General features: G+C 44.7%; 1 protein-coding gene across 1 annotated transcript; it reads left to right on the top strand.

The window, feature by feature from the left end:
• The first annotated feature begins 1,990 nt into the window (after positions 1–1,990).
• Positions 1,991–15,558, top strand: LOC140206817 (uncharacterized). Its single transcript, XM_072275054.1, has 3 exons — positions 1,991–2,061; positions 7,469–7,712; positions 8,885–15,558. The coding sequence occupies exon 3, from the start codon at positions 9,291–9,293 to the stop codon at positions 10,311–10,313; it is 1,023 nt and encodes a 340-aa protein (XP_072131155.1). The 5' UTR covers positions 1,991–2,061; positions 7,469–7,712; positions 8,885–9,290; the 3' UTR covers positions 10,314–15,558.
• Positions 15,559–17,494: the final 1,936 nt, after the last annotated feature.

Genomic DNA, 17,494 nt, shown 5'->3' with positions numbered 1-17,494 from the left:
TTTGCAAATCCAGTAGAACTGTAATTTCCTTTACACAAATTGGGAGATAATTGTCCCTCCAAAATTGAAGGAAACACTTCAACTAGTACACAGATAACCTCCTACTCTGCAAATCAGAGGAACCTAATCTGCTCAAAGTGAAGGGAAAACCATGCCATCACAGATACACTAACAGCGGGAAGTGGCCGTTCACCTGCTCCATGTGTGTGAAGAGGCTCATTCAGTTAACCCACCTTGTGATGCTCCGGTGAATTCACAATAAATAGAGGCCACATTTCTGTCCGGAGTGAACAAAGAGTTTTACTCAATCATCCCAGCTGCTGCAACAGCAGCAACTTCACATCAGGGAGGAAGTTCAAATCAGCTCTATGTCAAATGTTTAACCATCACGGTGACTGAAGGCAGCTGCAGGTTCATGAGGAACTGTTACTGTCAGATTCTGCAGTTCTTGCGGCTGCTCATCGCACCCAGGACTGAACCCTGGTCACTGAGCATTGGAGGAGTCCGTTCTGCTGATGTTAGCCTTAAACTAGACTGGTGTTTAATATTCTGGATCTGTGAAAGATAAAACAGTTCTATATTCACTCCCGTGTCTCAGGTACTTGCTGTCTCTACCACATTCACAATGTACACTAGAGAGGCCACTCGGCCCATCTGGTCCCTGCCAATGTTTCATGTTCCATATCAGTATATCAATATCTATCCCTGTCGTTCCCCTCTCACTCTCCCTGTGATGACAGTTTACAACTAGTCACCACCCCGTGGGATAGGAAATTTCCCTTGAATATTATGGAATCATGGAAATTTACAGCACATTACAGACCCTTTGGGTCCGTTATTCCGACCATGTAACTTACTCTAGAAACAGCGAGAATTACCCTATCGCATAGGCCTCTATTTTCCTAATCTCCATGTACCTATCTAAGAGTCTCTTAAAAGACCCTGTTGTATCCACCTCGACCACCGTTGCTGGCAGTGCATTCCACACACACTACTCTTTGTTTAAAAAACTTAGCTCTGACATCTCATCTGTACCTACTTCCAAGCAGCTTTAAACCATGTCCCTCGTGTTAGTCATTTCAGCCCTGGGACAAGCCTCTGGCTATCTACCCGACCAATGCTTCTCATCATCTTATACACCTGCATGAATTTCCTGCATGATTTTCTCCAGACTGAATAAGACAATGAGCTCACTGTGGTTTTGCCGTTCCCCAGGGCTCTGGACTAAGGTGGTTAAACTCCTTCTTTCCTGCTCTTTTTAACTTTTTGGGCCGTTTTCACTAATTTCAAACGACTGTGCCATCGACAGCTGGGTTGTTGCAATGCACTGCTGAAGTCTGACAGCAGACTAGAGAGTGAATCTTCGATGGACCAGAGTCAGACCCCAAGGGTTGCCAGCCTGAGTCAGGGGTTTGGGGTTCCAGAAAGAGATGGGACCGAGAGTTTACAAGGAGGGGGGAGAAGAGGAATCAGATCAGCTGGATGTGGCTACAAATGAAAGATCAAAAACATTTGGAAGCTGGTTGATCAAAAAAAAAGTGGTTAATTTCTGCAAAATACTGGTGGAAATCAACAGATCAGGCAGTCAATGTGGAGAGGAACAAATAAGCAACGGTTAGGCCGAACCCCTTCAGCATGCATTGGCTGTGTACACCTCTGCTTAGTTGCTGCCTGAACTGCAGAGTTCCTCCAACATTTTGTGTGAATGTGTCCACATCTCCTGTAACAGCAGAATCTCTTGTGTTTTATATCTGCAGTTGTAAGAACGTTCTACTTTGGCATTAAACATGCGGAACGTTTGCTGATGTTAAGTGTAATGTTTTATGGGAGCTGCATTCTGTGTTAAACGAGCTGCTGAGTTTTCTACACACAAAAACTGAGGTATGTACTTGAACCGGTGCTTGCAGAAACTTTCAATGGCACTGTGATTAGCTTGAACACTGAGGCGTAACACTCTTCGCCCTCGCTGAAGCACCGATCGAATGCGCAGGCGTCAGGGTTGCGGCCGCTCCCGAATATCACGCATGCGCAGTACACAAAAGGCCTCGGATCTCGCTGCCGGTGAGTGTTTCTCCGTGCGCCCGTTTTCACTACCGACTGAGGGGCAATTGCTGTGACTCCCGGAAACTGTGCCCCGCGATCCCGGGACAGTCCTGTTCTCTTCCCCCTCTCTCAGCCCCACGATCCCTGCACGGAACCCGGGGAGCTTCGGCTGATGAGGGAATGGGAACCGATGGATCTCTCAGACAGAGCTGAGCTCCAGCTATCAAAGGGTTAGGAACTCGGAGAAAGGGAACAAAATCTTTTACATCGCCAGTTCTGATAATCACCTTTATTTTACCTCCAATCACAAACAAGAGACATTCTGCAGATGCTGGAAACCCAAGCAACACACACAAAATGCCGGAATTCTGCGTTAGTACACTTTTCCACAGATGCTGCCTGGCCTGCTGAGTTCCTCCAGCATTTTGTGTGTGTTGCGTGTTCTACCTCCTCTTGTTCCGGACCTTTCTACCCGTGAGGACATGTTTTGACCCATTCACTCTGTGAAGATAATGATATCAAACACCATTGCCCTGGGCAACAAATAGCTTTCACATCACAAATGTGACTACTGCGCTTCCCTTTATATTCACTGGCATTACTGCACCATCAATCAGTTCACCACAGTCAGTCATTTGGCGGAGACTTCAGGGGAAATATTTATGTACAATACAGAAACTGTGTGTATTGCGGTGATGCAAAAGCTTCTGTATACTTCCAACAAATCCTCAAAGCAATGTATAACTTCCTTGTTTATGCTTAGAGCCTTTTTCAGGTGTATAAGATGATGAGGGGCATTGATCGTGTGGATAGCCAGAGGCTTTTTCCAGGGCTGAAATGGCTCACATGAGGGGCATAGTTTTGAGCTGCTTGGAAATAGATACCGAAGGGATGGCAGGGGTAAGTTTTTTACACAGAGAGTGATGGGTGTGTGGAATGCACTGCCAGCAGTGGTGGTCGAGGCAGATACAATAGGGTCGTTTAACAGCCTGTTAGATAGGTACATGGAGCTTAGAAAAATAGAGGTCTGTGTGCTAGGGAAATTCTAGGCAGTTTCTAGGTAAGTTTCATGGTTGGCAAAACATTGGGCTGAATGGCCTGGAATATGCTGTAGATTTCTATGTTCTATGTTGAACAGTGAAATAACTGGCTATCCTACAATCCTCTGATAACTCTCCCGGCACAAAGGATGATTTAATTATCTCTGCTAGGGCCCTGACGATTTCTGCACTTGCCTCCTGTAGGGTCCGAGGGAGCACCTTGTCATGCCCTGGAGATTTATCCACCCTAATCTGCCTCAGGATAGCAAACATCTCCTCTTCATTAATCTGTACAGGGTCCATGATTTTAATGCCGCTTTTCCACACCCTCACTGACACTGTGTCCATCTCCTGAGTAAATAAGATGAAAAAGATATTTAAGATCTCCCCCATCTGCTTTGGTTCCACACGTGGATTGCCATTCCAGTCTTCCAGAGGACCAACTTTGTGCCTTGCAATCCTTTTTCTCTCAATCTATCTCTAGAATCCGTGAGGCTTATCCTTCGTCTTTTCTGTGAGGGCAATCTCATGCTTTCTTTTAGCCATCCTGACTTATTTCTTCCTTGTTCTCTTGCATTTCTTATACTCCATAAGAATCTACCTGCCTATCCCTGTTATGCAACTCCATTTTGTGCTTCACCAGGTTCTCAATATCTCTTGAAAACCAAGAGATACAGTTTCCAACTTTACCTTTTATTCTGACAAGCACATACCCGCCTTGTACTTTCAAAATTTTGCTTTGAAGGCCTCCCATTTACCAAGCACACCTTTGCCATAAAGCAGCCTGTCACAATCCACAGTTGCCAGATCCTAGTGTCATAATTCCAGTGTTGTTCCATGCCGTGAACACATCTGCCTTTCCTACGCTGCTCCCTGTATTGAAATATACAGGGCTCAGCATATTCACTGCGCCATGCTCAACGTTTTTCATTCCTGACTTTGTCTGAGGACTGAACAACATCTGTCTCCACAACCCCTCTACTATCTGTTCTGTTATTCAGGCTCCCATTCCCCTTGCAACTTTAATTTAAATAACCCCTTCCCCCAGCTCCCACCATGCAACTCCATCACCCCTTTGTGCTTCTTCTCCCAGGTCAATAAAAAGGAGGTGCATACCAGGTACAGGCAGATAGGAACAAATGGGGTACTTATGAAATACAGGAAATTCAAGTTAAAATAAAAGAAGGCATGAGGTTGCCCCAGCAGACAAGATTTAGGAGACTCCTCAGGGATTCTGCAGACATGTTAAGAGCAAAAAGATTGCAAGGGGAAAGTTAATCCGCTGGAAGATCAGAATGATAATCCATATGAGGAGACCAAGTAGATGGGGGAGATAGGTTTTTTGCATCCGTATTTGCACAGGAGTTGGACACAGTCTATAGAAGTGAGGCAAAGCAGCATCAACTTCATGGACCCTGTACAGATTACAGAGGTGGAGGTGTTTGCTGTCTTAAGGCACATTACCGTGGATAAATCACCAGGGCCTGACAGGTTGTTCCCTAGGACTCTGCGGAAGACAAGTGCAGAAGTTGTCGGGGCCCAAGCACAGATATATAAATCAACCTTAGTGACAGGTGAGGTACTGGAGGATTGGAGGACAGCCAATGTTGTTCTGCTGTCCAAGAAAGGCTCTAAAAATAAACCAAGAAATTGTACTTTGGTGAGCTTGACATCAGTAGGGGAAGGTTATTGAAATGTATGTGCAGGAACCAGATATATAAGTATTTGGAGAGATGTGGACTGATTAAGGATAGACAGCATGGCGTTGTGCATGGTAGGTCATGTCTAACCAATCTTATAGAGTCTCTCGAGGAAGTTATCTGGAAAGTGGACGAAGGCAAGGCAGTGGATGTTGTCTACATGGACTTTAGCAAGGCACTTGACAGAGTCTCATATGGGAGGTTGGTCAAGAAGGTTCAGTCACTCAGCATTCAAGATGAGATAGTAAATTGAATGAGACACTGTCTTTGGGAGAAGCCAGACTGTGGTAGCAGATGGTTGCCTCTCTGACTGGAGGCCTGTGACTAGTGGTGTGCCTCAGGGATCAGTGCTGGATCTGTTGTTTGTCATCTATATCAGTAATCTTGATGATAACATAGTTAGCTGGATCAGCAAAGTTGTGGCTGACTCCGAGATTGGTGGTGCAGTGGACAGTGAGGAAGACTATCATGGCTTGCAGTGCGATCTGGACCAGCTGGGAAAATGGTTTGAGAAATGGAAAATGGAATTTAATGGAGACAAGTGTGAGGTGTTGCACTTTGGTAGGACCTACCAAGGGAGGACTTTCACAGTGACTGTTCAGGCATGGAGGAGTGTTGTAGAAGAAAGGGATCTGGGAATACACGTCCTTAATTCGCTGAAAGTGGTGTCACAGTTAGATACGGACAGAAAGAAAGATTTCAGCCCATTGGCCTTCATGAACCAAAGTAGTGACAATGATAGATCTTTATACTTTATCCTTCATTGTTGCCAAACAATTGGAACTAGAACGAACAATCATCACAGCGATATTTGATTCTGCGCTTCACACTCCCTGGATTACACATATTAAATATTAAAAATAGTTAAAATTAGTAGATATTAAAAATTTAAATTATAAATCATAAATAGAAAATAGAAAAATGGTAGTAAGGTAGTACAAAAAAAACGAGAGACAGGTCCGGATATTTGGAGGGTCCGGCCCAGATTCGGGTCAGGATCCGTTCAGCAGTCGTATCACAGTTGGAAAAGAGCTGTTCCCAAAACTGCTCGGGGTCGGGAGATTACCTGGCAGAGGAAAGTCAAAGCGGTGACAAGGGATTTGTTAGTTCAGGAATTTAAACTAGCAGAGGTCTAATATTCTAGTGGTAAGTTTGGCTTGTGCGAGTGTGGGGAGTCGGGGGTGTTGGTTAAACACAGTTGGAAAGAAACTGTTCCCAAATCTGGCCGTACGAGTCTTCAAGCTCCTGAACCTTCTCCCGGAGGGAAGAGGGACGAAAAGTGTGTTGGCTGGGTGGGTCGTGTCCTTGATTATCCTGGCAGCACTGCTCCGGCAGTGTGCGGTGTAAAGTGAGTCCAAGGACGGAAGATTGGTTTGTGTGATGCACTGCGCCGTGTTCACGATCTTCTGCAGCTTCTTTCGGTCTTATGGATGTTGACTTGCAGAAGATATTGGTGAGGCCTAATGTGGAGTCTTGTTTGCACTTGAGGTCACCTACCTACAGGAAAGATGTAAAAGAGGTTGAAAGAGTTCTGAGAAAATTCACAAGGATGCTGCCAGATCTGGAGGACTTGGGTTATTAGGAAAGATTGAACAGATCAGGACTTCATTGCTTGGAATGTGGAAGATTGAGGGGAGATTTGATTGTGACAGAGGTGCATAGATAGGGTAAATGCAAGCTGGCTTTCTCCACTGGGATTGGGTGGGGCTACAACCAGAAGCCATGGGTTAAGTGTGAAAGGTGAAACGGTAGGGGAACATGAGGGGAAACTTCTTCACACAGACCGTCATCCAGGTGTGGAATGAGCAGCCAGCACACCCGGTGCCTGCAAGCTCAAGTTGAACATTTCAGAGGTTTGTACAGGTACCTGGATGGTAGGGGTATGGCAGTAGAAAGTTTAAGTAGCTCGGCACCAACCAGATGGGCCAAAGGGCCTGTTTCTGTATTGTATTATTCTATGACTGTGACAAGAACCTGAAATAATACAAAAACTCACTTTAAGTCCTTTTACTAGCTGTGCGGACCAACCATTCATCTCAGCAGGAATTGTTTATATGGTGTTAAAACTGTGGCACTTTAAGTTAGTAATACATAAAAGAAAATTCCAGCTGCACGTTAACAAAGGCTATTCGTGTGAGAGTGTTTCAGTTACTGTGGGGCCAGGCACCCATGCAGCTCAGTGGGAACAGAGAATAATACCAATGGAGAGAGTCAAGCTGAGCCAGGTCACAGATTGGGGATGGTAGAAACATAGAAAAAAAACTACCCCACAACACAGGCTCTTTGTCCCACAAAGCTGTGCCGAATACGTCCATACCTGAGAAATTACCTCTAATTTTCTGAGCTCCATATACCTGTCCAGGAGTCTCTTAAAAGACCCTATTGTATCCACCTCTGCCACCGTTGCTGGCAGCCCATTCCACACACTCAGCACTCTCTGCGTAAAAAAACATACCCCTCACATCTCCTCTGAACCCATTCTCATAGAGACAAGAAGAACATCAGAGAATTTGATGATCATTCCAGATGGCAGCACTGTGCCCAGTTAGAAGATGATATCTCTCTCCAACTTGGGTTGAACCTCACTGCAACAGTGTGATGTCAGATCACACCTTGACAACTCAAGTGATCTCATCTGAAATGTTGTCCTTCACCCATTGATGAATTTTGTAAATCTTTTTACAGGTTAAAAATGACAGGGAATTTGTCTATGGGAATCTCAAACACAACACGCCAGTTTTGCTGTCTCTGTCCAGATATTTAAGAAGTGGAAGCAAGGGATTCACTCGATCATCCTTCCTGCTCAGACTGTGGGGAAGGATTCACTCGATCATCTGACTGACTGGCACGCTCGTCATTTTACACAGGGGTGAACCCATTCACCTGCTCAGACAGTGGGAATGGATTCAGTCAGTAATCTCAACTGAAGGTACATCAGCAAGTTCACACTGTGCAAGTCCATTCCCTGTTCGTGTTTGCTCTTTTGTTTGCCCTCTCTTTGGCTTTTATTTTGGCTTTGGCTTCTCATTTCAGCCAGGATTTTGTCCTCCTGCCTTTCCACAGCCTATACTTCTTTGGGATGTATCTATCACTCAGCTCCGGAATTGCTCCCAGAAACTCCAGCCATTGCTGCTCCGTTGTCACTCTTACCGTATCCCTTCCAAACAAGTTTGGCCAGCTTCTCTGTCATAGAAACATGGAGTAGTTCAGTACGGAAACAGCCTATTTGGCCCATCTAGTCAATGCTGAAAAACATTTAAGCTGTCTAAAGCAACCACCTGCTCTGGGACCATTGCCCTCCGTACCCCTACCATCCAGGCTCCCATCCAAACCTCTTCGAAATGGTGAAACCGAGCTCATATTCACCACTTGTGCTGGCATTTCATTCCACACTCTCATGACCATTTCAGTAAAGAGATTTTCCAAATGTTCCCGTTAAATTTTCACCCATGACCTCTGGTTGTCATCCCACCCAACCTCAGTGGAAAGAGCTGCTTGCATTAACCCTATCTATACCCTCATAATTTTGTATACTTCTAACAAATCTTCAATGTATGATTTCCTTGTTTATGTTTAGAGCCTTTTTTAGACGTATAAGATGATGAGGGGCATTGATCTTGTGGATAGCCAGAGGCTTTTTCCCAGGGCTGAAATGGATAACAAAAGGGGCCATAGTTTTAAAGTGCTTGGAAATAAATACCAAGGGGATGTCAGGGGTAAGTTTTTTACACAGAGAGTTCTGGGTGCGTGGAATGCACTGCCAGCTATTTGTGTGAGAGTGTTTCAGTTACTGTGGGGCCAGGAACCCGTGCAGCTCAGTGGGAACAGGGAATAATACCAATGGAGAGAATCAAACTGAGCCAGGTCAGAGATTGGAGATGGCAGAAATTCCCCATTCTTATAGAGACAGGAAGAGCATCAGAGAGTTTGATGGTCATTCCAGATACCAGCACTGTGCCCAGTTAGAATATGATTTCTCTCTTCAACTTGGGTTGAACTCACTGTAACAGTGTGATGTCAGATCACACCTTGACAAATCAAGTGATCTCATCTGAAATGTTGACCTACATCCATTGATGAATTTTGTAAATAATTTTACAGGTTAAACAGGACAAGGAATTTGTCTACAGAAATCTCGAGCACAAGACGCCAGTTTTGCTGTCTCTGTCCAGATATTTAAGAAGTGGAGCAAGGAATTCACTCGATCATCCTTCCTGCTCAGACTGTGGGGAGGGATTCACTCGATCATCTGACCGACTGGCATGCCCATCACTTCACAGGGGGGAACCCATTCATCTGCTCAGACAGTGGGAATGAATTCAGTCGGTCATTTCAACTGAAGGTACATCAGCAAGTTCACACTGGGACAAGGCCATTCACCTGTTCTGTATATGAGAAGGGATTCAGTCGGTCTTCCCACCTATGGACACACCAGTCAGTTCACACTGGGCAGATGTTGGTAATCTGCTGAATTTGTGGGGTAGGATTCACTCGGTCATCTGACCTAATGGCTCACCAGCGAGTTCACACTGGAGAGCAGCTGTTCACCTGCTCAGACTGTGGGAAGGGATTCACTCGGTCATCCGCCCTACTGAGACACCAGTCAGTTCACACCGGGGAGCGGCCGTTCACCTGCCTGGACTGTGGGAAGGGATTTACTTGCTCATCTAAACTGAAGGTACATCAGAGAGTTCACACTGGAGAGAGGCCATTCACCTGCTCAGACTGTGGGAAGGGATTCAGTTCGTCATCTCAACTGAAGATACATCAGCGATTTCACACTGGGGAGCGGCCGTTCACCTGCTCGGACTGTGGGAAGGGATTCACTTCGTCATCTGAACTGAAGGGACATCAGCGATTTCACACCGGTGAGAAGCCGTTCACCTGCTCAGACTGTGGGAAGGGATTCACTCGGTCATCCGACCTACTGGTACACACGTCAGTTCATACTGGGGAGAGGCCGTTCAAATGCTCAGACTGTGGGAAGGGATTCACTCAGTCATCTAAACTGAAGGTACATCAGAGAGTTCACACTGGGGAGAGGCCGTTCACCTGCTCAGTGTGTGGGAAGGGATTCACTTGGTCATCCAACCTGAAGGCACACCAGCGAGTTCACACTGGGGAGCTGCCGTTCACCTGCTCAGACTGTGGGAAGGGATTCACATACTCATCTCATCTGAAGGGACATCAGCGAGTTCACACTGGGGAGAGGCCGTTCACCTGCTCAGACTGTGGGAAGGGATTCAGTCGGTCATCCCACCTACTTGTACACAAGTCAGTTCACACTGGGGAGAGGCAGTTCACCTGCTCAGTGTGTGGGAAGGGATTCACTCAGTCATCTCAACTGAAGGGACACCAGTCAGTTCACACTGGGGAGAGGCCGTTTACCTGCTCAGACTGTGGGAAAGGATTCACTCGGTCATTCCACCTACTGAGACACCAGCGACTTCACACTGGGGAGAGGCCGTTCACCTGCTCAGACTTTGGGAAGAGATTCTCTCAGCCAAATCAACCAAATGTGCATGACTGAGTTCACACTGGGGAGAGGCCGTTCCCCTGCTGTGTATGTGGGAAAGGATTCACTCAGTCATCTAACCTTATGTAACTCTCGCTTCAGCTAGCAGCTTAATATAGGGGGTGATAGCCCCCCAGCCCGGCCAAACTTAAGAAATCTCGTTTGGGTGGATGCTGCGTGATGTCTCCTCTGTTACAAATCGGTACCACAAAATAACAAATGGTAAACAATATCTGATTAAACGATTGAACTTTATAATTCTTACTTTGACTGAGGCTGAGGAACTGGTGTAGGGGACAGGGTTTCAGATTTCAGGATCATTGGGATCTCTTCTGGGGCAGGTGGGACCTGTACAAGAGAGACGGGTTACACCTGAACTACAAGGGGACTGGTATCCTTGCGGGGAGGTTTGTTCGTGCTATTGGGGAGGGTTTAAGCTCGATTTGCAGGGGGATGGGAACCAGAGTGCCAGAGCAGATAGTGGAGCGGGGGTGAAAATAAATGATGTTAAAAGCTCATGCAAAGCCACAATTAGAAGGGTTGTGAATAGTGGAAATAATCTCCTGAGGTGTGTCTATTTCAATACAAGGAGTATTGTGTGGAAGGCAGACGAGCTGAGGGCGTGGATTGACACATGGAATGACGACATTATAACCATTAGTGGAACTTGGCTGCAGGAGGGTCAGGACTGGCAGCTTAATGTTCCAGGGTTCTGATGTTTCAGACGTGATAGAGGCAGAGGAATGAAAGGGGGTGGGGGGTGCAGGTGGTAGCATTGCTAGTCAGGAAAATGTTACAGCAGTGCTCAGGCAGGACAGATTAGAGGGCTTGTCTATTGAGGCCATATGGGTGGAGCTGGGAAACAAGAAAGGTATGGCCACATAAATGGGGTTGTATTATAGACCACCCAATAGTCAACGAGAATTGGAGGAGCATATCTGCAGAGAGATAGACAACTGCAGGAAGCAAAAATTAGTGATAGTAGGGGATTTTAATTTTCCACATACTGATTGGGTCTCCCATACTGTTAAAGGTCTAGACAGGTTAGAGCTTGTAATATGTGTTCTGGAAAGTTTTCTAAATCAATATATGGAGGTACCAACTAGAGAGGATGCAATATTAGATCTCCCATTCGGAAATGAGTTAGGACTGGCGACGGAAGTGTGTATAGGGGAGCACTTTGGTTCCAGTGATCATAACGCCAGTAGTTTCAACTTGATCATTGATAAAGATAGATCTGGTACTCGGTTTGAGGTTCTAAACTGGAAAAAGGTGAAATTTGAAGAAATGAGAAAGGATCCAAAAAGCATGGATTGGGACAGTTTGTTCTCTGGCAAGGATGTGATTGGTAAGTGGGAAGCCTTCAAAGGAGAAATTTTTGAGAGTGCAGAGTTTATATGTTCCTGTCAGGATTAAAGGCAAAGTGAATAGGAATAAGGAACCTTGGTTGTCAAGGGATACTGGAGCTCTGATAAAGAAGAAGAGAGAGTTGTATGACACGTATAGGAAACAGGGAGCAAATAAGGTGCTAGAGGAGTATAAAAAGTGCAAAAAAAAAACTAAGAAAGAAATCAGGAGGGCTAAAAGAAGACATGAGGTTGCCTTGGCAGTCAAGCTGAAGGATAATCCAAAGAGCTTTTACAGGTATATTAAGAGTGAAAGGATTGTAAGGGATAAAATTGGTCCTCTTGAAGATCAGAGTAGTCGGCTATGTGTGAAGCCAAAAGAAATGGGGGAGATCTTAAATGGTTTTTTTGCGTCTGTATTTACTAAGAAAACTGGCATGAAGTCTATCGAATTAAGGGAAACAAGTAGTGAGATCATGGAAACTGTACAGATTGAAAAGGAGGAGGTGCTTGCTATCTTGAGGCAAATTAGAGTGGATAAATCCCCAGAACCTGACAGGGTGTTCCCTCTGATCTTGAAGTTGACTAGTGTTGAAATTGCAGGGGCCCTGGCAGATATATTTAAAATGTCGGTATCTACGGGTGAGGTGCCGGAGGATTGGAGGATGGCTCATGTTGTTCTGTTGTTTAAAAAAGGATCTAAAAGTAATCTGGAAAATTATAGGCCGGTAAGTTTGACGACAGTAGTAGGTAAGTTATTGGAAGGAGTACTAAAAGATAGGATCTACAAGTATTTGGATAGACAGGGACTTATTAGGGAGAGTCAACATGGCTTTGTGCGTGGTAGGTCATGTTTAACCAATCTGTTAGAGTTTTTCGAGGAGGTTACCAGGAAAGTGGATGAAGGGAAGGCAGTGGGTATTGTGTACATGGACTCCAGTAAGGCCTTTGACAAGATCCCACACGGGAGGTTAGTTAGGAAAATTCAGTCGCTAGGTATACATGGAGAGGTGGTAAATTGGATTAGACATTAGCTCAATGGAAGAAGCCAGAGAGTGGTAGGAGAGGATTGCTTCTCTGAGTGGAGGCCTGTGACTTGTGGTGTGCCACAGGGATCAGTGCTGGGTCCATTGTTATTTCTCATCTATATCAATGATCTGGATGATAATGTGCTAAATTGGTCCAGGTGCAGGTCAGTGGGACTAGGCAGAAAAATGGTTCGGCAGAGCCAAGGAGGGCCAAAAGGCCTGATTCTGTGTGGTAGTGTTCTATGGTTCTATATGGTTAGTGAAGTAAACAAAAAAAAAAGGGCCCACTCTCTCCATTCGCATCTTCTCATCTCTCCACAACAAAAGACCACGAAAATCCCTCTTCCAGACTCACAAGAAAGAACATTTCTCTCATTGGATGACCCCGCACTCCAAAACCCTGTTATCTCCAGTCATAACCTCAACATTGCTGCTACAGAGAAACCATTACCTCAGCAGTGAAACACTGCACAGAGGCCGTTACATTAGCAGTGGAACCTTACAGTATGTTACACTTGTGACACACTGCCGGGTTCACACTGGGGAGAAAGTTTCAATAAGCTGCATGCTGGATATTTGTCCATCACAGTTGCTGAATGCAATTTCGAGAGTGACTGTTGGTGCTGAACTCTGCAATTATTGCTGCTGCTCACCACATCCAGTTCTGCACCCTGGTCACTGGGCATGGGAGGAGTTTCTTCTGCTGCATATTCACCTTTAGTGGAGCTGGAGTTTAATATTCTGGATCTGAGACAAATAAATCAGTTTATTTTAAACTCTGTCTCTGGTACTTGGTGAATTTATAACACACCTAGTGTACAGTAGAGAATCAATTCAGGCCAGCTGGACCCTGCCAGTGATTCAGTTCCATGACGGTCAATTTAAATCCTGCCCTGTTGTTCATCTCTCGCTCTCCCTGTGCTTATGGGTTCCGAACAGTCACCACTCTGTGGGTGAAGAGGTTTCCCTTGAATTTTCTGCAGACTGAAGAAGCCGAGCTGACTGCAGTTCTGTCTGAGATGTTCTTCGCCCTGAAATCTCTGGGCTGAGGAAGAATGGCATTGGTCGTTAACCTCCATAATGACGACTCATTTCCACATTGTGGGTCATTTTTCCTGCTTCTAAAGGGTTGTTAGAAAACACCACTGTCCTCTAAAGACTGAAAGCAGAATGGGAAACCATCCGTTGGATGTTCAATGGAGCAGGGTCAGAAACCAGAGGCAGGTCTGCACAGGGCAGAGTTTGGGGATCTTGACGACGGTCGGGGTAAGAATGTATGATGAGGAGAAGGGAATCAGCAGTGGGGCATGGCAACACATGACAGAGTAACAACATTTGGAAGCTGACTGAGAGAGAAAATCTTTCAGTTGTCTGACTGATGACACAAACAATGCCTGTGGTGAGGTGCTCCACTGGTTGAGGAACGTGTGTGTGGGGAATGGTTTTATCTATTGAGGGAGTTGTTCCTGCTTGTTTATCCTGTAATATTATATCCGGATGGTTATTATGGATTGTCCTATCTGAAATAATGTATTGATTATCATATAATTTGTAATATTTTGACTCTGAACTGGATCAGGCTTGAAATCTGATGCTTTTATGAAGTGATGGAGGGCCTTCATGAGTTTGTATTTTAAAGCAAGATTTTTGTGAATATTATTTGCCATTTGATTGTACCTTTGCAAGTAATCAGATTGAGTTAAACTGCTGCAGGATCCTGGAAAGTGTTGGATTGTGTCTGGTTTCTCTTGGCATTTCCTGCACTTACTGCCTTGTTTTTATATGATTATGAAGACACGTAGTCCTCTTTTATTGTCATTTAGTAATGCATGCCTTAAGAAATGATACATTATTTCCTCCGGTGTGATATCACAAAACACAGGACAAACCAAGACTGAAAAAACTGACAAAACCACATAATTATAACATATAGTTACAAAGAGTGTAACAATACCATAACTTGATGAAGAAATCAGTGAGCACAGTAAAGTTCAAAGTTTCTCAAATGTCCCACATCTCACACAGACAGGAGAAGGAAGAAAAACTCTCCCTGCCATGCCGATCACAATCCGTCTCTGAGCCATCCGAAAACTTCGAGCTGTGATCAGCTCTCTGACACCGAGTACTGAGCGCCATCTCTGTCTGAACGATTCGACCTCCTCTCGGTCACCAAAAGCAGGCAAGGCCGGGGATTTTGAGGCCTACCCTCCGAAAGATTCCCGACCACACGGTAATGACAGCAGCGAATGGGCATTTCATAAATTTCTCCAGATGTTCCTCTGTGCTTTCACGTCCATTCTCCATCAAATCAGAGTTGTCCACGGCCCCTATTTAACAGATACAACATCATTTTTCACCGGAGGGCTGTGCACACGCTGGCGCGCCGCCATTTTCTCCTCCCACCGTGTTTGTGTGTATTTCATGTATTCACATTTTTTTTTCCTTTTGTTAACCAGCTTGTCCTATATTTCTGCAAAGACCCCCTCTGTTTCTGGGAAGAGGTCTCCAACTCTCAGTCAGGTGCTCGATGCTTCCTTGTCACCATCTCGTCTGCTCAGATCATTGGGATGTCTCCCATGGAGGGTCATACTCATTTCACTGGTTAATGTTTTCTTCCATAGTGATGATTCATTTTTCTGAGTTGGCCTCTCATTGAAGTTTTCTGGTCTGTATTTCTTATCACGATGGCATATACACACATGGAGTTCTGAATCCTGTTCATTTTTGATGAAAATATATACTTAGAAGTTTTATCTGACCTTTGTGTGATATTTTTTTCATGTGTGTTACTTCTCTAGCTCCTGTCCAAGGTAGTGTTAATCTAAGTGGGTTTGAGCGTAAATATCATTTCAGTTCTTATTTATCTTTAAATTTTACTGATTGAAATGGGACCAAGATATTTTTATTAAAAAAAATCAATGTTGGTATTGATGGAAGTGTTTATTGTCTTTGTTGTACTTGTTAACTATTGAACTGTTTGGCAGGTTTTTTAAGCCTTCAACTAAATTTTGTCAAAGGTTTTCCCTATTTCGCACTACCTTCTATTTTCTTTGCTTGTTGATATTCCAGATACATGGATATCAAGAGTTCCGATGAAGAGTCTTGGCCTGAAATGTTGATTCCCATCCATAGATGCTGCCTGGCATGCTGAACTCCTCCGGCAGTTTGTGTGTAGTTCTCTAGATTTCTCGCATCTGCAGATCCTCTTGTTTCCCAGATACTTGTATGTTTCTTGAAAGAACAAGCTGGAGGTGGGGTTGTGTGGCTCTATTAGTAAAATATTAAATAAAATCATTATAAAGAGGTGGCATAGGGTTGGAAGGTGTAGAATCTGTGTGTAGAATTAAGGAACAGCAAATGTCAAAAAAATAATCCCTGATGGGAATTGTATAGAGACCTCCAAACAGTAGTAAGTATGTGGGCCACAAATTACAATGGGAGATAGAAAATGCGTGCCAAAGGAGCAATGTTACAATCGTCATGGGGGATTGTCATGCAGGTGATTAGGAAAATTAGGACGGTGTTGGTCTCAAGTGGTGGAATTCCTAGAATGCCTATAAGATGCATTTTTAGAGCAGCTCATGGTTGAGCCCACTTGGGGATCAGCTATTCTGGATTGGATGTTGTAATGATGCAGAATTAATTAGGTCACTTAAGTTCAAAGAACCCTTATGGGCAAGTGATCTTAATATGATCAAATTCTCCCTGACATTGGAGAAGGAGAAGCTAAAGTCAGATGTGGAATAAAGATTATTAGAGAGGCATGAGAGGAAAATTGGTCAAAATTGATTTGAAAAGAACACAGGCAGGGATGAAAACAGAGCAGCAATGGCAGGAATTTTTGGAAGCAATTCAGAAGACACAGAATATATACAGTGGCATCCAAATGTTTGGGCACCCTGGATTACTACCCTGGAGGTTCTGCTTCTCAGCTTCCTTCTTAACTCGTGGAAATCTCTCTTCAGGACCTCCTCCTTTGTCCTATCTATGTCATTGGTACCAACATGTACCAAGACAACTGGCTGCTCACCCTCCCCCTTCAGAATATTCAGTACCTGATCCGAGACATCCCGTACCCTGGCACCTGGGAGGCAACGCACTATGCGGGTATCTCTGTCAGGCTCACAGAATCTCCTGTCCGTTACCCTGACTATGGAATCCCCGACAACTACCGCATTTCTCTTTTCCCTCCTTCTCTCCTGCACAACAGCGCCAGGCTCAGTGCCAGAGACCCCGGTCACCATGGGCGTCCCCTGTCAGGTCATCCCCCTCAACAGCATCCAGAACAAGATATTTGTTGCTGATATTTGTTCCTTGGAATATAAATGATTGACGGGAGGTTTGATGGAGGTGTTTTAAAATTGTGAGGGTTATAGATGGGGTAAATGCAAGCTGCCTTTTTCCACTGAGATTGGATGAGACTACAACCAGAGGCCATGGATGAAGTGTGAAAGGTGAAATTTTAAGGGGAACATGATGGGAAACTTCTTCACACAGATGAACATCTGCATGTGGAATGAACAGCCCGCACAAGTGGTGAATGGAAGCTCAATTTCATCATTTAAGAGGTTTATGTAGGTACCTGGATGGTAGAGATATGGGAGTAGAAAGTTTAAATAGTTCAGCACAAACTTGATAGGCCGAAGGGTCTCTTTCTGTGTTGTACTTTTCTATGACTGTGACAAGAACCTAAAATAATACTAATATTCACTCTAATTCCTTTTAACAGCTGTGCAGGCATACATCTCAGTCAGAGTCATTTACATGGTGTTAAAACTGCGGCACTTTTAAATTAACAGAACATAAAAGAAAATCCCAGCAG

Source organism: Mobula birostris, chromosome 13 (assembly GCF_030028105.1).
Source record: "Mobula birostris isolate sMobBir1 chromosome 13, sMobBir1.hap1, whole genome shotgun sequence".
In the NCBI taxonomy this organism is placed as follows: domain Eukaryota; kingdom Metazoa; phylum Chordata; class Chondrichthyes; order Myliobatiformes; family Myliobatidae; genus Mobula; species Mobula birostris.
Note: the sequence above shows the minus strand (reverse complement) of the source record. Positions and strands in the feature narration are given on the sequence as shown.

Coding starts and splice junctions, on each gene's coding strand:
- LOC140206817 (XM_072275054.1), top strand. CDS start 9,291: ATGGCTCACCAGCGAGTTCACACTGGAGAGCAGCTGTTCACCTGCTCA.